At 38.9% G+C, this 23698-nt stretch overlaps 1 protein-coding gene and 1 long non-coding RNA gene across 3 annotated transcripts in view; one reads left to right on the top strand and one right to left on the bottom strand.

The window, feature by feature from the left end:
* Window positions 1–4318: 4318 nt before the first annotated feature.
* On the top strand, window positions 4319–22492 carry LOC121074253. Its single transcript, XR_005822229.1, has 8 exons — window positions 4319–4831; window positions 7500–7609; window positions 9776–9892; window positions 10505–10626; window positions 12119–12298; window positions 13281–16031; window positions 17907–18946; window positions 20524–22492. It is a non-coding gene; the product is annotated as an uncharacterized LOC121074253 (long non-coding RNA).
* The window catches only part of ST6GALNAC5 (ST6 N-acetylgalactosaminide alpha-2,6-sialyltransferase 5), a 71219-nt gene continuing 56102 nt past the window's right edge, over window positions 8582–23698 (bottom strand). Inside the window, exons 3-5 of one of the 2 annotated variants that reach the window (XM_040566104.1) lie at window positions 22507–22916; window positions 17498–17605; window positions 8582–10090 (exon numbers count right to left, since the gene is read on the bottom strand). In XM_040566104.1, coding sequence (XP_040422038.1) covers window positions 9859–10090; window positions 17498–17605; window positions 22507–22916 — 750 coding nt within the window. In that variant the 3' untranslated portion in view covers window positions 8582–9858. The remainder of the gene's footprint in view (window positions 10091–17497; window positions 17606–22506; window positions 22917–23698) is intronic. The other variant, XM_040566105.1, reaches the window with a different exon arrangement.

Raw genomic sequence — 23698 nt, forward strand, 5'->3', positions numbered from 1 at the left:
GCCACCTTGTCCAGGGTGCAATAGGTAGAAAGATCAACAGAACTCAGCTGAATTTTGCAAGTAGCAGAAGATACCACGGTTACTGTATTTTTAAAAGCTTATCTGCTTGGGGAAAAGGAGGCAATTAGGTTGGTTATTAAAATGCTATTTATGAATAGAAGCACTCAGTAAATATGCCTGTGAAGGTGATTAAATTGAAGCAAGAACAACAATTAGACTGAAATGCACCAAGCTATGGTTTGGGCATTTCTAGCATTTTTATAAGCACAAAGTAAGGAGTTGAAATAGATAGCTCTCAGAGAAACTGTAAAGTTGTCTGTGCTACATGTATGACAGTATTTTCTATACTATGGTAACTTTTATTCCTTGAGCAGTTATAGCCTGAAAGCAACCTCAGAAATGTCTCAGAATTGTCTGTAAATGTGTTTTGTGCAATTATTTATTTATTTGCTTTAAGTTAGTAATCTTTTTCCCTGACAGCCCTTCAAACACAGTTTGGGATCTGGGCTCTGGGAACAAACCAGGACATTCTTAAACACCATGTGTGCTTTCAGGCCAGAAAATATGCTTGTGCAGTGTAGATGCTTTCTGCGTTGTGCACAGATGATCTTTTTAACAGAATCCAGAAAACAAGCCAGATGGCAGTTCCTTTATTTTTCCTTGCATAGAAAGTTATAGAGCAGAATTAATTTCAGCATTGTGTGGGTCTACATAGAAAGGTCTGTGAACCAAGCATGCCCATGCTTGCAGGATTTTGTACATGCATGTCTGCATCTTGTACTATGTAACTGCATTGACGTGTCTTGCAATGGGTTTTGTAGGCATTGTTTAGAACACTAGAGGCTGATAAAAATTTAAAATAGTGGTTTCATTTCAGTTTTTCAGCTCTTTCAGAATCATGTGTTGAAATGCATTGCCATTATTCAACTGGAGAAATGGTAAGTTAACAGTAGGTTTATACACACTCTCATGCCTCTGCACTTCATTTGATTTCTAAATTGTCTTTAAAATGCTGTATACATTTGAGAACGGTTTTGTTTGACCATGCCCAAACATTTACATAAATGCACAACTGTAAGCCATGCTTCTGTGACAGATTGAAAAGCGAGATCCCCGCAGAAATCACTGGAGAAGGAAGCCTGAGCAGTGATGAGATGATCAGCATTTGATTTGTCTGTGCCAGCCAAACACTTATATTTTTTATCTGAATATTGCCATGAAATGCTGTCTTTCTACTACAGGCAAAGATCACAGACTCATAAAAAGTGTCTTCACAAGAGTATGTCTCTTCTCTAGAGATTGGCCTGGTTTTTGTCCTTTTTTCCTGCCCCTCCTTTCCCTAAAGGCTGGTCTCCATTATTGACTGAAGGAAAACAAATGTAATCTGGTTCTAATTCTGTTGCTGAGTGTCTGCAAATTGAGTCCATTTCCATCTCTTCTTTCAGCAGTCAGGGATTTCTGTTCTCTGGTACCACATCCTGGAAATGTACTGAAAGTGAATAGATCTCATGGTCTAATGCCCCTTCAAATGGGGATCGGTAAATGTTAAAGCAGGGCTGAGTTGTACGTAGTACTAAGCCAGTGATTTGTGAAAGAGCTAAGACCAGATTCAGCTATGAACTTATCATGCATAGAGAGAGTGTGCATAGTGATAAGGACAGGGAAGTGTTGTATATGGAACAATTCTGGGACAAAGCCTGGGATCATCACAAAACTCAAGTGTCCTTGTGTATAGATCTTCTAGCTCTGTCTGTCAGAGAGCTCTGTGAGACCTGTTTGACTTTTATTATGCTTTCTGGACTAATTCACCTTTGGACTGAGGACAAGCATAAAATATGTCACCCAGGAGACTAACTAATCCATAAAGTTATGAACTACAGAAAATAGTGTATATAATGAAAGCGTCTTGTCCACCGTAACTAGTTCTTTACAATAATGAGCATAATAGATTTTTTGCATTTTTTGAGCGTTAAAAAGCAGGGTTTTTTTTTTGTTTTGTTTTGTTTTTTTTTAATAAAAAAGGGGGAGATGTTTCTTGTGGAAGATAACTTCTGCTGTGTGTACTCCACTGTTACCTCTACTTTACCTCTTTCCATTAACTTTTTAAAATAACATGCTATATATGGGGAAATGCATCTTCAAAGTGTGGGTGTTTTGTGTGAAAACTTGTATATGCTGTGTAATGTGCTCTGAAATCAGCATTTCCTAGCACTAATTTCACTTGCAAGTTATTTAAAATAAGTTACCTTTTCTACTCAATGAGGATTTCTGCCGTATTCAGTGATTGAATTGATAGTGTTTAAGGTTTCAGTTCAAAGTTTTTGAGGACATACTTCTCTTAATGTTCAATTGTACTTCGTCTTCTTCCCCCTCAAGTTTTAGATTGTTGTTGACGTTCCGTATGTATATACATACAGCACACTGAAGCCTTGTCAATACAGCCATGTCTTTTTTGTTAACAGGCTTACTAGAGATGTGGATTGTACCAGCAGAAGTTACTTGGTAGCATTGTTTACAGGAGTACCTTGAACAAAATAAGCTACATCAGATATGGGCTGTTTCTGTAGAATAACAGCAATGCTGGCAAAGCTCTAGCAAAGATGCTTTTTCTTTTGGTATGATTTTTTTCACACTGCTCGCTAATTCATAGCGTTGGTGACACAGCTCTGTGGAGACCAGGCAACCAGGCTATTTTATTTGGGCGATTCATGGCATGTCATACAAGTTCCTATGTCAAAGCTGATTAATTTGAAATAGCACGTGTATTTCCTTCTGTGCTTGAAAATGGACTTATTGGAATAACGCTGTCATGTATTAAATGTTTGACTTGGTCCACTGGTTTTGCATGTAGCAGGCATTTTAAGTTTAGGCTCCATGCTTTCTTTACATTTGGTTCTAATGTAATGTTACTTACTTCCTTTGTCAAATGCTTTGATTTATTTATTTACCAATGAAGAGTACCACTAAGCATTACATACTGCTGTTTGGTTTTTGTTAGCTCCTTACTATTTTTGTGTTGGTTTTCCTGTCCAGCTTATGTTTGTAACTCAAAATATTATGGCTTAAATTGTGATGATATTAGGTTCCCCTTACCTTCCCCTCCCTTCATCTTTCTAATGCAAGAGGAATGATAAACAGGATCGTCAGTATTGTTGCAATGCGTTTTAGTATTTCGTAGAGCTCTTACGCATAACCTCCTTCAGACTAGTTCCTATCTTTGCTATTTTGTTTGTTTGTTTGTTTAGAAGCTTTTCTGCATTTGCTTTTGTTGCATATTACTATACAGCTGCTTCTTCTCTGCAATATGATTTGCAATGAAGCAATCAGGGATAGCCTTTTAGTGTTTCATACACTGCTTGTCTAGAGATGTATATAACCATATTAAAAAGTAAATGCTGTAGTGAGAAATGTTCCAGTTTTGTCCAACACAAAGGAACATTGAATACTAGTAATGTCTTCCAGTTTTGGCATTTTGTGCAACTTGACTACAGCAAGGATGGAAGGAGGGGAGATTATAAATGTTATCTGCTTTTCTCTATTTGTTAAAATACAAACATAACCTACGCTCTTGCCTTAAAGTCACAACAAATGTTTTCCTTATGAATTTCATTCATTCTGCTATTAATAGACTCGGATCATGCGTGTTTGGATTGTAACTAATAGGCTCTAGCCTGATCTAATCGCCAAAGTGAAGTCAGCAAAGTTCTAAAACCTTATACCCTGCTAAATATGCATTATTCCCTTTATCTTCACTATACTTAAGGAAGTATATGGTGTCCTAAAAGCTATTGATGTTATCTTAATGGTTGTCTGTCTTGGCAGTGTAAAGAAGCTGGCCGATTTAAATATCATTGGGCATCTCCTGAAGGAGATAAATCTGCTCTGAGAAATCAGAAATGATTAAGATGGCTTTCCTTGGCTGTTAAAAAGGGTCCAGTTTTGCTTTCCATCTGAGCTAAGTGCTTTGACGTTGCTTTCAGTAAAATGAAAATGCAGTTACTGTTAGATCTTGTGGCTGCTTGGCACATGCCTTTGGTCTGAGTGGGCATATTGTGAGCGTGGCAAGACTGTAACTGTGCTTCAGTGTACAAATTAATGTTCATTGTATACAGGATTTTTTTTAATTATTATTTATCTATTTATTTATATAGAGTCTAGCCCTTGTGTCCTGGTTTTGGCCAGGATAGAGTTAATTTTCCTCCTAGTAACTGGTATGGTGCTGTGTTTTGGATTTAGGATGAGAATAATGTTGATAACATACTGATGTTTTAATTGTTGCAGAGCTGTGCTTACACTAAGCCAAGGACTTTTAAGCTTCTCACACTGCCCTGCCAGTGAGGAGGCTGGGGGTTCACCAGGAGCTGGGAGGGGACAGAACCAGGAGAGCTGACCCAAACTGGCCCAAGGGATGTCCCATACCATGTGATGTCATGCAGAGCAATTATATGGGGTCTTGGGGTGGCTGCCCAGGGTGGGAGGGAGACCCATCTATGTCATGTATGTCCCATATATGTCATGTATTGTGACATCTTCCTCTGGAATTCTGCTTGTAGCCGTATGGTGATGGAAAAGCTGATGATGTGTTCTCTTAACCTCTGTTTCCTGTGTTCTGATGGGTTCCTTAGGTAACAATCTTCTCTGTTATGCTGTGCTACCATAGCTTTTTTGGAAGTCTTTGAAGAGCGACTTTGCAAAACGAGCTGTGGAGCTCCAAGTGGACTCATCACCTGGATCTTGTCCACTTGCTTCAGAAAACACCGAAGAGGTGTGAATAGATTGGCGAGCTATGCCTTTTCTTACAAAAACTGCACTGATTTTTAGCCAAGATAAGGTAAGTCTTTATGACTGCTAATTCTGTTCTGTTACAGCTTTCCATCTATTCATCTGGAATGTGCTAGGGTTACTTGTCTGTAGTTTCTTGTCTTTGTGTTCATGATTTCTGAAGACAACTTCCAACCAAATTACTCTGCAATGAGTAACGATATTGCATGTTGATCATCTGTTGAGTAGTTTCTCAGGCTTGCTCTGGTGTTCAAAGACAACATAAGAAACATTTTCACTTTTCTGCTGGCACTGCAAGAGTGTGTCCTATTAGAGCTGTGTTCTCTTGTACGCGGCTCTGGGAGGGGTGCCACAGAAGGGAAGGAGATGCTGGTTTGTGGCCTCTAGCTGCACACCGCAGTTCTTTGTGATACTGTGTTTGCCATGGAGCCTGTTCAACATTCAGCCGTGATAAAAGTCACCATCTTTATTTCCACTACGATACTGAAAGTCCATCCTTACTGTGGTTAAATGACATTTGATGTTGCAAGTTTTGTTGTCGTTTTCATTGTAGAAAATGCTTTAAAATGTAGCAGTTATAGCAGATATTCAGCATAAGCAGAGTTATTTTAGAGCCATTTTATCAAACATCCTTTGAGGCTTTTATATTTTTCAGCTTCTGTCCAGAGAAATCTCTCACCGTCTTAGGCTTTTGTCCTTTCCGATTTCCCTGTTCTTTTTTTTTTCATTTTTCTTTTTTTCAGGAGACTGTGTTCTTCCAAAAAAATTATTTTTCCTTTCTGCTTATAAAATCTTGTGATATGTAAGGTATGCTGGCAGTAGGTAGCTGGAAGCTCAGAATTGATCAGTATTAAGTAATGTACCAGAAGTGGAAACCTCATAGAACCTGTAAGGTTTCTGTACTTTGTTCTTTTTTGCACTACATTTTTCCATCTTACAAATACTTTAACCGTTTCCATACCTATTAGTTTTTATATCCCTCAGGTATGTTTTTAATATAGATAGAAATTGCATCTCCTTGCATCAAATAAATAATTTTCATTATTCAGAGGTGATTTTCAGAATTTTTCAAAGAGCTTTTGTGGTGCATGCAATAGATCTATAGAAAATTGAAAAGAAACTTCTGCAGCACAGTGTTTGCTGTTGAGCCACAACTTTCCACTCTGTCAGCTTCAGCGTGACTTTGATCTTCCTGTTTCAGGGGAATATAGTTAGACAGCACAAACCATGCTCCATTGCCCATTTGCTAGATTCCCCTCACCTCATCTCCTCAAACTTACTGGCTGGGTAGTAATCTGCTCCATAGAAGTCTTGTATTTGGAATGTTCTTCCATCTATTTTTCCGTTGTTGTGTCCTTGCCTCCTGAGTACTACCTAGATTAAAAATCACTTGATTTCCTAAGAAGTTTGCTTGAGAAGTACTGTAGAACAAGACCCAGGTAAACATATCCTGCAGAACTTTATCAATTTATACTTCTGTTTGTGTGTGTGTGTATAATACGTGAAACATTGTGTGTTCTTTGAAGTCATGGTTCCTGACACAACTGGCTAGAGCCAGAGGTAGTTTGTCAGCAGACCTGAATCTCTTCTAAAAACAGGGTGCGAAAGCTGTAGTTCATATGTTCTTACGTTATTTAACTTAGTGAGTAGTTACTTCTTATTAAGTAACTCCTTTTCTCAGTTTTCCTCTCCAGGAATAGACAGTATTAACTTGTTGTTCAGAGGTGCTTTAAAACTCTGTATGGAAGGTTTTCTCAGGGGCATTGTGTCTTATTTTGTATAGTGATGCTGTTAGCTGGGTATTTTGCAACTGTGTTGTGCCAAAATAACAGAAACCAATGGTGATATTTTTCCATTCTTAGTTGCAGAGATTTTCTTTATCATTCTCAGCTCTCGTTCTCATTTGCACATGGCATGGCTTAAGAGCTATGGTTCTTCAAGATGAAAAATAGCTGCTCTGTTGAAGCCTAACATAAAAGGATATAAGGTGTGCTACAAGTACAGAGCTGAAGTAACAGATCTTAAAACTGCTGATCTCTGTAAACACTGTTTTGCAAGAATTTTTAATATATAAAATGATGCACAATGAAGCTCGTGAATTGATCAAATTATAGTGAGGAGTGTAAGATGACAGCATAAACTAGAGAATCCTGGTTGTACTACTTTGGCCTGACAAGATTTTATGTTGTAAATCTGTTTGTTTTATAACTAGGCCATAAAACCTTACTGCAGGCTGAAATGTAGCACAATATGATATAGTTGAGAATTTTGCATTTATAGAAAAGTATATCAGTGATTTTTTAAATTAAAATTGCAGCGTTTTAGAAATATTTTTTTTTTGCACTCATAACTTGCACTTTCTGGACTGGATTTATGTTCTTTATAAATCAGCAATCAATCCTATTTAAAACTTGCTGTCTTGGCTTCATCAAATTCCTTCTTCGGTAAGTCTTCTATATGCAGGTGTGACTTACTCTTAGAAAAGACATCTTCGTACTTTTTTAAATTATGTTGGGGACCATGCTGAATCAGCATAGGAGTTTGATAAGAATAAAGTGAGTTTTGAGTTTGTTTTGTTTTTTAGAAGACTGGAAATGTTTAACGGTATCAACAACACATAATTATCAACAAAACCGAAGCAGGAATATTTACGATCCTTAGTTTCACTCTGTTGGAAGTTAGGAGATCTAATGTCAGTTTATCCCATGTTTCTTCAGAGTCTTAATATTTCATCTGATCTATGTTGTACTGACCAGTCTTTCAGACAGGAAACATGCATGTGGAGCACAACATATTCTTGAAAGTGTACATGGTCCTGCTGAATACTGTAAGTAGATCACACTGAGTAATCTATTTTAAAATGATCTATATTTAAAAATAATGTGACTAGCTTAAAACATCTAGCATACATATCCTGCAGCCCTTCTCAACTGATGTAAAAACTAACAGCTCTACTTTATAATGACAAGATCCTTTTATTATTATATAATAAAATAAGAAAAGGATGGTGGCATCAGAGTACCTCCTGCGATCTGTACCATCTCTTGCAGTCATGTTAGAAATAATCTGTAAATCAATTTGACAGAGTTCCTCAATTTGAGCAATGCATGTTGGCTACATGCCCCAGTACACATGCTGAAAGGGATGTGCAAATTACCATAAGTTCAAAAGACAATTCTGTAGAATTTTTGTGAAATTAAGTGGAAGGAATAAAACACAATCAATGAAATAAGAAGAGTTAAACATCAGCTGGCAAGAGATGGTTACAAGTAATTGTCAGTAGGAGAGCTTTGCATTCACTTTGTGTGCTGAATGATGTTTCTTTTGATGAACTTTATACCACAAGAGGAGTTTAAAGGCAAAATAGGTTATAGTTTCTTACTCTGATCACGGGGAGCACAGCAACAAGGAGAATGGCTTTCTGAGACCTGCTCTTCAGGTCCACACAGTATTAAAGGGGTAAACAAGGCATTTTACTGCACATTGTCACTAGAGAACCAAGACATCTGCTGGGCAGCTGCAGCTATTGCTATGAATTTTGGAAAGAGGAAGTCATAACGGGTCATAATTGGGTTTAATTGACACTGAGTTTGGTCCCAGTTCCATGTACTGCCTCTGAGGTTGAGCTTGTTGGGCTTAGATGCTTCAAGGTAACATCTTTGTTTTAGCTTTATTTTTCTAATGAGAGGCACCTTTTGTCACCTGAATTATATTGTTTCATGCAATAACTTCTTCAAAGTAATCAATAAGAGTAATTAAGAGATTTAATATTTGTGAGGCAAAAGGAAAAATAATAGTGTAACTGAAATGTTCTTTATTCATGAGCCAAGTATAACCCAGTAAGACACAGTGTGAGGTTCCATATACAGAGCTAGCATTGCCCACCCCCTCGCGTTTGCCAGGCTTTAGTGCTTCACAAAGAAAATGCCAAGTGTAACTTGGCTGTTAGCAGGGGCACAATTTCATACTCGTGGAAATCCTTCCACATCTCACCTCAGTGTGATCCACGATCTCTGAGATCAGTGATGGTCTTGGAACAGTGGAAGGCATAGACCATACAGGTGCAACGTTACCAACTTTTTGGCTAGTATGGCTGATACTGTAGTACCTGGTGGTGCAGCTTCATGATTTCAGAAGTTTGGTCATGTTGTTGCAAGCCGTTGTTGCAAACTGTTGTTGCCTGGTTTTGTAGCTTGTTACCTCAGGAAGGTTGCTCCTTCAGCCTCTTACAGGACGACAACAGGCAAAACAAAACGCAACCCCTCCAGCCTTAGTTGGTCTTCTTCATTGAGAACACGCTGCTATAAACAGCCATTTTTTGATGAACTTTGCCCTTCTTTCCCCACCTCTGATTAAAAACCAGCAGTTTGATATCACAGCAGAAAATTCACATTAATATCGAAAAGAATTTTCACTACCATTTTCATATTAACATGAGATGCCAGAATGTAAAGTTAGCTAGATCTGCACATGAGACCATTCTTGCTGTTAAAGGCTTTATGCTGGAATGGAGCCCAAAATTTTTAAAAGAAATGCAACATTTCCAGATCAAATATTAATTACATGCTATATAGAATCATATTTTTCAAACAAATCCTATAAATAAAAAGCTAGGCCTTTCAAACCATCAGCAATATTAATTCTGGATTTGAAAGATTATGAAAGATCAACAACCACAGAACTGTGAATTAGAAAAATATTGGCCTAGGTTGCGTAAAAACCTCCATTAAATAAATACTGTAAGTTTTCACTATGAAAATTCAGTGGTGTTGTACTTTAAAAAATCATAATGAATTAACCATCCCATTAATGATACTCAAATTGCTTTTCACAAGTCACATACACACACAGGAAGTTAGATGGCCAAAAAAGGCTATATACTGGATTAATACACAGTTCAATGGAAAGCACTCGATATACTCCTTCATAACTTCCTGACTGTTGTTGCAGTTTGCAGTTATCAGCTGCAAATCCTGTTACCCTTCTCCTCTAGGTTGCCTTGCTGTCCCAGAAGGTCCAACACCCTGACGGCTGATACAGGAGGTGATTGTGATTGCGGTCTTGTGCGCTCATCCCTCAGACCACTGGTTTAATCTCGGGGTGATTTACAGTAAGTGGTTCTGGTTTCCAGTCTGGTTGGAAAAAGTGAATATTGAATGTCCGTGCCCAGTTCTCAAACACTCGTTTCTCTGTGATGAAACGATGATGACTGCCCTTTCGTCCCCGCTCATGTGAAATGTACATTGTGCACTCGTCGGGTCCCAGAGGTTCGTAATAATGATAAGGTACTGAAAGATGATTAGGATCCCTGTGGGAGAAAGAAAATAGATGGAAGCCCCAGATGTTCTTCTTTACTGATTGAAAAGATATTATCTTTAATAAGCCGATGGGCTCAAATCCACTTTTACTCCCAGCTAAACCGTATTTCTAGGTATCTGCATTTTTCTTGAATATTTAATACATCAGAATGTGGCAAAGGCTTTTCCTTTGCTCCTTCTTTTAATCTCTTCCTCGCAGTTAAACAAAAGACAGCAGTAGCTCAGAAACAAGGGAGAGTGCTGCAGGGCTGTGTTACTACTCTAAAATTTGAAGCAAACTGCTTAAGAGATTTATATCTCGATAGTGATTTGTAAAAAGCTTTGGAGAGGTATTTACTGAAATGGCGGAAGAAAGGGAAGGGAAAGGTAGAGAGGAGGTGATTATCTGTGTCACTGCAGTTCAGTTGAACACTCACAGCATGGTGCACCAGGATGTGAGCGCACAACTTCAATGAGCACATCTGCATGCCAGGTCACTGATACAGCCCACTGCTGCTGACCTTACAATCAAACATCAAATGCACAGGTGAGTTATTTTGGATTTTATAATGGCACCTTTCACATATCTAAGCTAAAAACTAAAGTAATTCACCCACAGTACCCTTCTGCCCTTGTGAGCCCATCAGTGTTAACCAGTAGGAGATGCTGTACTCGTGTGGTGACACGTAGGATATGCTGAAGACCCATTAGATAGGTAGGATAAAAATTATTTCAACAGTTTTAACATCCATGTTTTGGTGTTGCATTCTGTAAAAGACACATGTATTATGTTTATAATGTAGTAAGCCACAATGGTTCATTCTTTTTTGTCTTATTCTCTATATTAAACTATACCCATTATGTTTTGTTTTGAGCACAGGCTGACAGGACCTCATCCAACTGTCTCTGTCATTAACTCAAAGAGAGATAACTGTCCCTGACAGAATGACCCAGTTGTACCTATCTCCGCAGTTACTACCAAGAAACTATTTTGTAGTGGCAGAAAAAAAATAACAAAAAGTTGATCAAAACACTGCCATTTAGTAAAGCCTTGGAACTGCTCTATATTAAAACCTGAGCTGAGTAAGAATCACTGTACAGAGCAAAAATTCAGAGCTGTCATGGAGATTCAGGGCTGTCAGCTCTAATATTGAGTTGATTATTTTCATTTTGAAGAGCTAATATTTAAGCTCAATTTCAATTGAATGCATCCACAATCTGTCAGCATTCTGTCTTGGTCATTATTTTTACTGTGTAATTCTGTCACCTACGCAGTTCTCTAATTCTTCTTATTTTACCATTATCCATATTGTATATGCAGTGGTAATGTATGATATTACTGCTGTTTTCCATTTGTACTGTAGATTAATGTTTTAATTCAATCAATCTAGCTTCCTAGTAACACAACAGGGTGATCAATCTTACAACAACAGAATAACAATAAAATTACATTTTTGGAGTAAGATGGATTCTAAATTTGCTGTATATATTCTCACTGGAATACATAGGAGAGTGAAAAATCTTTTAATACCTCACTTACAGAATGTATATCTTTAATGTAAAAATATACACTTTTATATATATTTAATACATTCTTTTTAGCTTTCACTATTAGATCTCAGTCTTCAGTTACATTTTCTTATAGTTCTTATAATTTCTTAAATTAATCATTTGTTTGCTTACTGTAAATCTAACAAGATACATTTGGATGTGATTTATGCTTTCTTAAGAACTACCGAAAAAAACGGCATCTGCCTCTCATTTAGACTGTTCCTTTCCACACTGTAGCTGGATTTTACTCTTGTGTTCTCAAGGGTAAACCTATATTGCTTGGTGGAAATTTACGGCTTTAAAATTAGGATTAGTAAAGTTGAAATCTTATTTCCAACTGACTTCGAATAAATGCAGTCACAGTGGAAATAAGTTAACTGCTAAGGCCCCAGTACTGCACAGAGACCCTGTTAAGGCTGCTGGCCCTGATGTCTCTTCACAGGTTTAGTTACTGTTCACCCCTTGTTGTGTTTTTTTTTTTTTTTCAGGCCTGAGTTGGGTTTGCAGAACATGAACTAGAAGAGCAAAAAAGCAGGAAATAACTCTCTTTGCGTCTCATCCCTATTCCTTTGCTGTACACTGAAGTTAACAATGACTTGTGAGAACTTTGGAATCAGATTTGCCTCAGAGGATCTGGAGGAATGCTGCTCATGGTTTTTCTTCCGCAGGTACAGGGGGTGGGTCTGTCAGAAGGAAGAAGGAAAGAGAAAAGGCCTGATAGTGGTCCTCTCTCTTCTCTCTGGCTCTGATGATGTAGTATTTACCTAGAGTTACACTTTTCCTAGTGCCTCTTTGAAGCAACATTTTGAAGCCTGTACCTTACAGTAAGTGCTTTCTTATCAATATTCTACCAATGGATTTCTTTAGCAAAGGATTTCCCTTTTGAAGACAGGGATTCCACGTTACATTAAAATTCCAAAGTTAAAACCAGAATATCCCAAGTGGATACTGAAGTATCCACCCAAGTACCCCTTAGCTTCGGGCTGTAGTGGGTCGCTGTATTTTGTGCACTGCCCAATGGGTGCTGTCAGGAGTTGCGTGCAGGCTCATGGGCTGAACCAGAGGCAAATTCTAATACAGAGCCCAAAATGCTGATGGCTTTAACCAGCTCCAGGATTACTCTGCAGCAGACTGAGGTTTTTGAGGCTAAAAGTCCAAATGTGTTTGGCTTTATGAACACTGAAAGGCAGTTACGTACTTAGCACTTTTTGTCTGAAGTTTTTTCCCCTTTGTGGGAGTTCTGGATTCCCCCAGATTTCATGCTAGTAAGGTTTGGATTTGAATGCTGGCTTGGGTAACTACACCATAGCCAAAATTAACTGTACTGTGTTATCTTCTAACTCTGCAATTAGCTTGTGTCACCAGCGAGTGAAATGCATGAGTAATTTCTATACGGAAATTGCTTGCCACCTCATTTATTAACATTAAAACAGATGCTGTTTTATCACTGACTGATACTGGACATTAATCAGTATTTTGTCAGACTTCACATGCATATTAATATCACAGCTGGGAGGAATCTAGGGAAGATCCTTTGTAAAATATACTCTACTTCCTGCCTAATAGCCTGCCAGCACAGCAACAGTGTAAGTGCTTGTACCCAGTGTCAGTCATCTACTGTTTGCCACTTCAGTGCACATTTTCCCACAGATGGTATCCACCCACAGTGAAAGCTGAAAATACAGCAAACAGCGTTTGCCTCAGAAGAAACAAGACAGAAAAACATGGCCATCCCATTCCATGTTCTGGTCAGCCTCTCCCTTTACATACAGAGTGATCAACCTACTAAAGCTATATGAACTTAACTTGCGGTGTCAAGAAATTCCTGTCTTCAAGGGTGAGTAAGATGTAATTAACACGTTGAGTGATGGGCAGCATGCTATGACAATACTATGAAGGTTTCTGGATAACTTTTTGCCTTTTATTCCTAGGATCCCATTTCCTTGACATGTATTCTAGCCCAGTTTTCCAAACCATTTATGCATTTGGTTATTAAGTTATCAAGGTAATGAGGTGAAATGTGTGTATAACGACTAAAAGGCATGGCTACCTCCCATACAGTTTATACAATCCTATGAGCATCAAGCCCTCCATAAGCCCCAGCAAATCTAACTAGCAACAACTGCTTCTTTGCACTTGATTTAAAACCGTTGAAAATGGAGAGAGGGAGGTAAGAAAACACTAGATTTAAAAGCTGTACCCAAAGGAATAAATTAAAGGATTTCAAATGCCAATTTTCAGGCAAATTATCGCAGATGGGAAATGGCCTGGCAGTCAAATGAGGATTCTTCATAGGAAAATGATCTGGTTCCATAATTGGAAGAAAAAATACTCCTATCAGTTAAAATAAGCCTCAGAATTAAGCTTTAAGTTTCTGTGAGTTCCAGAAGGCCCATGAAGGCAGGGAGGTAAGAGAGGGGAGGTTAAAGAGGGTTCTTCAACACCTTGAATTTTCCTTGTGTGTGAAAACCCGGAGATACCTGCAAGGACCCAACCTGCTGCAGCTAATCCAACAGACAGGGGTTGGCATTATTACAAAATGCATTAAGATTTGTCTGTGTCCTTCCCACATATGCTGCTGAGCAGCCACAAAGAAAAGCAGCAGCACTGCAGCTCCTTCAGGAATTGTGGTGCTATCTGGGCTCCACAATCTGGCTGCTGATGGAGGGAGAGTAGCAAGAGGAAACCTCGATGTCCCAGTCAGGGGTGAGTCCTTCCATGTGCATACAGCAGATTGCTGAAGGCTGCTCAAGGAGGGAAACCTTTCCTACCTGGGGCACTAGTTTTTACTCCAGTAAAAGCCAGGAGTGGGTTCCTGGGCACTGGAAGAAATACAGCAAGATGACTGGTTTGGTGGCAGAAGAGCGAGAGGTGCACACTCTCCAAAACATTTGTAATGCGCATGCAAACATAGGCTTTCATCTTATTCTAGAATGTGCAAGACAGACGTATGTAACAACACAAGAGCAGTATCAAAGCCATTAACCCTTAGAGCAGTGTAAATCTGTAGCCAAGTAAAGGGATTCAATATTACATAGAGCTTTGCTGCATGGTACTAGGAATTTATAATAATCAGGTCACCAATTCCAGTTCAACTATAAAATCAATGTCCAGTGAAAGTAAATAGAAATGAATCTAAAACACGTTGTTGCAATTAATAGTGACAAATCTTTTTAGTCTCTAGTGCAGACTGCTTCACTAGACTATTTTTCCTGCATGGGTGGAAAGCAATTTGGTTAATGATCTTAAGCTAATAATTTGTAGCAGATTCAACAGTATGATATTCATGATACCTTTGAGGTGTCCTTCACGTTACAGATGTGATACTAATTTAATTCCACAATAGTGATCACCCACACTCATTACTTACTCCAGAGATTAAAACTTAAAAAATAATGGATATCTGCTGGAGTTGTAAATCTAGTGATATTAAATTTGAGTAGAAACTAGAATACTGATAAATATATTTTAAATCTTAATGGTTCTTCAGCTGCACAGCAAATAAGATATACTTTGACCTATACCATTTCATACATACATGAGAGAAGTAGGGTGATTTTTGTTGCCTCTTTTATAATGTTTTTCGATGCGGTAGATGTGTGTTTTGTCTGAGTGCAAAGCAGGGAAATCTGGCTTAAAGTACAGCTGTTTACAGACTCTTTCTTTCTTTATGCTATTTTGGTTTGTCGTCTTATTTCTTTGAAAGGAAGCACTGTTTAATGAGCGGCTGAAGAGCAAACTAAGTTTAACTTCATTTATAGCAACAGGTTCATTTCACAGATCTTCATGGATAGCATCTTCTAGGCATGGGAACTACAAATTTCCCCTTCGTTGTCTGGGGAATAAACCACTTAAGTAAGCACATTTTATATTATTTTGATTAAGAAATGACCTTCTAGCATTTTTAATGACCAAGTGAGCCTTTAGATTATGATTTGTTATCCAGGCTATAAGCATTATTACATTTATTGACAATAGAATTGATTGCAGCACTTATGTGTTATAATTTAATATTACATCCATTTGATTTCAGTGTGTCAATTCCGTGAAAACCTTTTGTATGGTCTCAGTTACAATTTTAGTCTCTCTCAAAGAGATGATTTTGTTTGTTTTTAAAGACAAGCATATGCACCTAAACTAATCTGATTTTGACAAGTAAGGAAGCTGGCCTGAAAAGTTAGCAATTCAATGTAAAGCAATGCTCACTCCTAACTTCTCCATTTTTAGATCGCTTATTTAAGAATTACTTCCATGTGCCACTGGAATGCAGCCACTTCTGCAGTAAGACAGACCAGCCACTTACAGTGATGCCAGGGACATAACCATTTCAGAACAGAAACTGAAGAAGTGTGTCTTGGCAAAATGAACTGACAGGGGAACTGAAACGCTGTGCTGTGGAAGGTATTTATGTTGCCTGGAATATCGGAACTAGTTTGTTATTTTCCTTGGAGAATTCACGATGAAATCTGGCAGTACATCACAGCATTTATCATCTGTATTTTGTTATAATTTGTAGAAATTCTCACAAAGTGGAATTTAGTGTTGACATTTTATACTATAATTTCTTCAGGGATTTCGACTATTTTGTGCCCAGGATAAATGCAGATTTTTGAATGATCCTTTTTAGTGCTCAAAAGAAAGTCAAAGCACTCCTCTTCTTAGTGATAGATGAGCTAACCTGTCACTGCAACAGTTCTCTCCCCTTTCCCCTGAAAGGCATCTTGAATTAGTCAATGAACCAAACTTCAGTGAGATCATTACATTTGCAACAAAATTCAGGCAAGTACCTCTCAGTGAGAGGGCTTTGTGAACAGGGGATGAAACGTTGCACTGATGCCACGTTCCAGACTGTGACTACCAGCTCCATGCATTGCTGGATTGATCAGTTGGCAGTGCAGCTGGCCTCAGGCCTAGGGGGGTGGGCACACAACCACATTTTTCAGAAGGCCAGAGTACTAGGCCTAGTTATAGATGGACAGATGATACTTAAATCAGTGTAAAGACTGTTGGTGTAAAACACATCTGTATGAGCTTATACCAGGTTAGTACTTTGCATCACGTGAATAACGAGGGAAGGGGAGGTCTGTTTCCCTACCTCTGTGACCCCTAGTAGGAAACCCTAACTGGCACCTCAGGTCTGGGGCCTGAATAGGGCTGGGCGTGATGTAGCTGGAAAATCTGCACAAGCTGTTACTGTGTACAACAGCGTGAAGGGGGTCACAGCTTCCACTGACAGAATGTGTGTGCTCTTTCCACCACTTGTAGCCCACACCCTGCATGACCAAAATGGGTGATTACAGGACTGATTATCTAGTCTGCAGGCCCAAATTCTGAGGTGGTTCTGTTGTTGTTGTTTGTTTTGATTTTGGTTGGTCGGTTGTTTTTGGTGGGGATTATTTAGGAAACCAGTTAATTGGCAGACTGGGATGTATGTGACATAGGAACAATGAGCTTAACTTTCGTTGTATAGAAAGTTAGTTTAGAAACTAGTCACTGTAATAACTCCATTTCTCTATTAACTGTGGCGGGAACCTTTAAAAACAAGTTAGAAGTAATATTTTCCAGTATTCCTTTTTTCAGATTAATTTCATGCCAATTATTGCATTACTTTTAGCTGATAAATATTCAGAGACTAAAAGAAACCAACAAGATGGATTAATTCTCCCACACTACAAACAATTTTTTTTTAATATTTTATATAACATAATTAAATGCTGTTTGTTGCTTTCAGAATCAGATCTTGGGACATGTTAATTAATTGCTTTAAGAGGACGGAAAACATGTTTCAGAGAAAAAATTAAAGACTCAGATATTTATCTGTAGCGTTCAACCTTGTTGACTAGTAATGGTTCCAAAATAAATCCTACCTGCAGAAATCCGGTGGCACCATGCCATAAACATTTATCCTGTCACAGAGCTCTAATGCGATAGTCATTGTGAACCAGCCCGTGCTAAGCCAAGTGTTGGATATCTTCCTGAAAGCAAAAACATAATTAAGTTTCTAGGCTGCCAAGTAATTCTTGAGATATCTGAAACAATTTCTGGGCATTTCTTTCATTCTTGTGAAAGGTTATGAAAATTGGGCAACCAAGACTCGCTTGCTCATTCATCTTTTAACAATTTTACTAGTGTCTTCTGTCAGTGGACTAATTATGCAGAAACTGCCATTGCTGTAATTAATTTTGGGCACAGCAATGTTAATATTTAGCTGACCTTTTGGTAAGTTTACCTTAAGTTACTGAAACTTCATGTCCTGTATTTATATTCTTCTGCTAGTAATGTACTGGGAAAACACCACCCATCTGTAATCACTTAATGGAATTTGTACACTAAATAGTCAGGAAGACATCACAGGGGATAAAGAGGACTGCTTAAAATGCTACGTGCCACGGCATACAGCGCCTGTCTGCCGCAGTAAGTGATGGCCTCAAGTGCTTGGTCTCATCACCTTTCCTCACACCTTGGTCCACGGTTTGGTTTCTAGAAGCTCCCAGCCCCTCACCATGACTGCTGGCAGGAAACTTTGTTGGCTGCAGCTATTCCCTGGGAAACCTTCACCTAGGCCCTACCCCCCCGCCTGTCCCAAGTCCCATTCCCTCCTGGTGGGCCCTTTGAATTTGACTGCCAAGTGCTGCAAGGGAGCCCTCCAAGGCAGTTCCTTTCCTGGCCTTGTCTGCAGGTTGGGAGACATCTTTTAAAAGAAGCACAACTGATCCTAGCATTATTTATGCAAAATTAGCCCATATCTTCACGTAATCTCTCACAGATCTAAGAGATTTACAACCTGTGCTTAAATTGCACTGTATCATGGGTTCTTACCTGCAAAATGGCATCAGTAATGCTGCTTCTTTCTAGCACTTGCTCATCACTGCTGTTCATTGTGTAAGAGCTGGCTGCTATAATGGTTACGGGTTGTCTGGCACATGCACTGAAAGCCCCGATCCTGTGTTAAGTTCCCGTGCTGTCCCTATGCCTGGGGAGAGCTGGCTGTCTTGGAACAGGAAGACCAAGGACATGCCGGTGAGGAGCACATCTTAAAGACGCAATTGCATATTTAGGGACAGCCCTGAAGGACCAAGTCAGGCACCTCTGTTAGAAATGGGGTGACAATCCTCAGCTCTCTTCTGGAGGTGGGTATTTGTCCCTGATGCAATGCATTCAGAGGTCTCCTTTGAAATACTACTGAAGAAGGAAAGAGTAGATCTCCCTGATGGCTACTTACTCATCTAGAAAAGTCGTGCAGGAAGAAGTTCAAACTCAGCAGCGTTCCAAAAAGATGGGCTTAGATTCCTGACTTCAGACTGTCACAGTGACTGGTGAGTCTCCTTCCATCTCTTACTCAAGCTGAGGCATTGCAAGTGCTAAGTGTGCAGGCTTGCGTCAGGTAAAATGTTGTGAGCCTTTAAGGTTTGAGGAGTGCCTTGTACTGAGGTCTCCTGTTTCCTCAGTGAATTAAGACTATTGCAAATTAACAAAAGAAGTGGTGGTATCCACGTCTGCTGTTAAAAGGGTACTTCTAAACATAAGGGTATTCTTTAAACAGAAATGCCTAGAGGATGCTGGGGAGCCTGTGTACTTTGCCCTGTCCTTTGCTGGTTACCTGGTAATGTGTAAGCTCCCAGAATGTATGTCTTTACTGCTCCTGATGTGCAGGCTTTCAGGCTAAGCTAGCATTTGGAGAATAACTGATTTAAGCATCTCATTAGTTCCAATTATGGGGCTTTATTCTTATTTGCATTTGCACTTAAGCTTTTTTTTCTTTGGCGGGGGGAGGAGAGGGAAGAGGAGGACAATTTATCACAATGTAGTAGCTGGGTCGTAAGCTCAGCAGAGGCCTTCAGGCATGGCAACAATACAAAACAGTAAATAATTTCTGGCTCAAAATTATTAGGGAAGGGATAGGTAAGGAAAAGCCTAAAAAATTGCTTTCCTGCCACTTGAGAGTTTCTGAGTCTATGAATCACCAGGTAGTTTAGGAACATACTCAGGCTAGTATTTTGGAGCTTGAACAAGGCGTTGTTCTAGGTGCCTAAGACCTTGCATCCAGAACTGAGGGAGCGTTGCACTTAGACCACGACCTAGGCTCTGCACACATCAGAAAGCTAGCTAGACTGTCTGCTGGGTTAGTTTTCTTTTTGCTTACACACACTTATTTTGCAATTTAGTGTTTTCAGTAAAGCGGAGAATAACTGAATTTAAGTAAGCTTAAAAGCCAAACAATAGAATAAAGATTTAAAAGCATACTCAAGTACTACTTTGGCCTCTTTAAATACCATGTCTGTAGGACAGCAATATAGAAACAGGGTTACAATGTCTTGCCTTTTCATAAACGATCTGAACAAGATTCCAACAAAAGAATACTGTTTTTATACCTAATCAGCTGTAATGAAAGAATATGAAGAACTGTCATGTGCTTATTAGGGGAAATTATCAGATATTCTTTTATATGATGAACTAACACACTGTGCTGATAATTCTGTAGTGCACACTAAATTACAATTAAAGGCCTTTCTGCTCCACCAAAATCTCATTTATAATCTCTATGGAAATACTCTTCCTGCAGTTATTTCATTTATGCTTCCTTTATCTAATTACTATAATATTGGTTCTGAATCATATTTTCTTAATGTACCCTTATTCAATTATAAAGTTATTTTCAAGTACAGTTACTTTATAATACCAAGTATATTGCTCTGCAGCCTTTGTCGTTCACTGTACTATTTAATTGGCAATGTTTTCTGAAGGTTTTCCTTCTTTTCAAAATCAGCTTTTTATTGTAAAGCACAATACATCCAATTACCTTTTTTCTCATCATTTTCAAGACAGAAAGGAATGGTTTGATTATTGCACCCTTGCAATCAGATTTCTCTCTCCTTTTGTTTTTTTTTTGCAGGCACTTATGTTGAGAGCTCAGCAGAAACCTCCCAGGGAACAGCATCATCCTGGGCTGTACAATGTTCTGCTCCTGCCCCCACAGCTACATAAGTGTTCTTCCCTTACAAAGTCTTTCCTACCCCTGTTTCTTTTCATCTTTCCCTCTTTTCCTGTGCTTCCTATTCATTTATTTTCATCTCCCATTTTAACCTTCTTAGTCCTTCAAGTATGCTGTATGTAGCCTCTAAAGCAGTGGTTCCTATACAGCAAAGCCTGCAATTTCTTAAATGCAACAGGCACTGTTCATGAACGAGGCTGAGTTTTGATAGATCCAAGTGCCATTATTCATGCTGGGAGTTCAGGGTGCCCACGACTGAGCCCACTATAAACTTGTTATAACATCATTAATGTCTCAGACTCCTTGAGAATGTTTCAGGAGCCAAGACTGGGCCTGGTGCCTGTGCAGAAAAAGAAATGCCTTCATCCCATGCTTAGCTGTAGGCCGCCTGCTCCAGATCGGTAATACAGAATTAGAAAGCAGCAGCACAGCAAGAGTCAGGAAAGGAACGGGACCCCAGCTCCTCATGGCAGAACCGGCCAGCTCTTCCTCAAAACTTGGGACTGCGAGCAGTCCCACAGTGAGAGAGTCAGCTGGGGCAGGAGGAGGCAGTGTGCATGCCTTGGGTGCAGGCTCTGACCCCTAGGGCTGGTGGTAGCCATTTACAGCTTTACCACAGCTTTGTGAATTTTAATGCTTTTGTAAATACTGGCCATACAGATAATCCTTTGCATTTTTCTTGCTTAATTCCCACAGATTATAACCTTCTCACTTTGCTCGGCTCTGAGTGAACAACTCTGGCAGAAAATCACAAGCACTGTTTTGGGGATGAAGAGGAAAGGACCTTTAACAGTAAGAAACTGAACAAGTTACTGCGTGCTTTAGTGTTAATGTGAGCCGGTCAAGTATTTGGATACTTAGTTTGATCCACTGTAACTGAACTGTGCTCTGCAAGCAAAGCACATGGGATATGACAAAAGACAGCAAACGCCAACCAAAGATGCAGTCGCCATCAGCTAATAGGATACAAGAATTTCCTGTGCCACTGGCTCTGCCTCTGACAAGTCTGTGCTCTCGAGCCCTCTGTCCACAGAGGATTGAGCCCGGCTTCAGGCTGTGGTGTATATGTTTTTGTAAAGTTAGAGAATTTTACCATGAGTTACTGCACAATAAACCTACATTTGTACTGAAGTGGGGACCCTGTCCATTTTTTACAGCTGCATATTTAATATGTAAAAAAATAGGAGTTCATTAACAATAAATGTCTAGGAAGTCTTTGGCTTAAATGCCCATTTTCAAACATTTTATATGAAAATACTCAAGTCCTGCAGTGGGTCACTTATTAAAAATTTGATTTGAAGATCAGCCTACAAGTCATAAACAGTCTCATAAAGATGTAACTATTGTAATAACTTTCCTTTTCCCAGTTGGAAATATAAGATGAACTCCTCTGAAGCACCTAATGTATGACTAATGTTTATTTGTATTACAAGAAGCTTTACAGCTGCAATGTTCCAAGAAAGCTTAAATTCAATAAACGGCTATTATAATTCATAGAACGGTGGCATTTCCTCCGTAAGAAAACATAACCTATCCATTCTGATTTTTCAGAATCAGAAAAAAAAAAAAAAGGAAACTTTCAGGTATATTACCCCAAAGTGAGATTTAAACAGCTCCTAACTCCTTGGCTATATATAAAGTACAGCCAGACTCTGGTATTCTAAGTTGATGCGGCAATACTCCACAAAAATTATTTTGATGCATAATTTTTCCTTATGTTACAAGTGATGTTATTTGGCCTGTTATACCATATTACAACTCATGCAGCAGAGGATTTAATGGGTGTGATAGTCCCTCTGAGCAGATCTGAAATTGGTACATATAAACTACATTATTTTTCTACTGTATGACTTCCCCCAAATGTATCCACATAAATTTTCTCACCTGTCTTTCCCAGTTTCTCGTTTAAAAAGGTCATCAAATTGAAGCATCTTGTGGCGAGAAATCATATATGCTTTTAATTGAGGCAGAATCTGATTCATCAGCTGCAGGTTGTTATATACCAAGCCTTTACCATCTCTCCTCATGTAGCTGCTAGGACCCCAGAAGATAAACACAGCACCATGGCTCATATTTAAGAGTTCGTTGCGATTTCGCAAAATCCTCTGAATACTGGAGTGTGCAATGACTCGAAGGCTCGTTTTGTTTCCAACATCTTTTCCATAACCTCGAGTAGGTGCATCATTCATTCGTATTACGCACTCTGTCTCGTCGATTCTGTCACCTTGTTTACTTCCCAGAAGGTGTCCAGAACTGGTTACCAATGCACAGCTCTTGCAATGCATTTTTAAAGGCTGCAAAGACATACATACTCGAAATTAGCTGTGAACACCTTCCCATTCACTACATGATAACTGTAACTAGTATTTTACATACACATGGAATATTTTGCAACAAAAATCTCAGAGGACTTTATATAAAATGTCTCTCAGCATTCTTCCCAAATAACTGGAACATATTACCCGTACCTTTTATAGAGGGGGAAAAATGTGTGTAACCCTTAAAGTTCTTCTGTGGAATTGAATCCACTGTTTAAATCCTCCCTTCCACTGCTGTTTAACCTTCATATATAGTAATGACAGTGGCTTCTAAACTCTTCACAGCTGCATAGCATTGTACTTCTTCTACTTGCTATAAACGAGCTCTAATTGGAGTATTTCTGATTTCTCCTCTTCCAATTTTTGCAGGAAATAAGCATTTGTAAGTCCTGGTAAGCACAAGTGTGAATAGCTTTTCAACCCTAGGGTCAGGACATTTTGCTAAGGGAAGAGAATTATACCTTGGTCTAATCCTTCCGCACCATTTCCAAATCAGTGCCATAACCACTGCACTGCTCTCATACTTCTGTTGTGGTTCTACAGTCAGAGCTGGTCATTAACGTCTGCATATCTTTTACATGACAGTGAGGCAGCGCACTGAACTTTTCCTAGCTTGTCAGGTCACATTTGAAAGTTAAACAATAAAATGGAACAGGAGGTGCCTGTTCAGTGAGTGGCTGACCTAATAGAAGCGTGAGACTAAAACAAGCTTTCGTGAAAATGCATTATAAACCATACTACTGAATTAAATAAATAAA

The sequence above is a fragment of the Cygnus olor genome, chromosome 8 (assembly GCF_009769625.2).
Source record: "Cygnus olor isolate bCygOlo1 chromosome 8, bCygOlo1.pri.v2, whole genome shotgun sequence".
NCBI lineage: Eukaryota > Metazoa > Chordata > Aves > Anseriformes > Anatidae > Cygnus > Cygnus olor.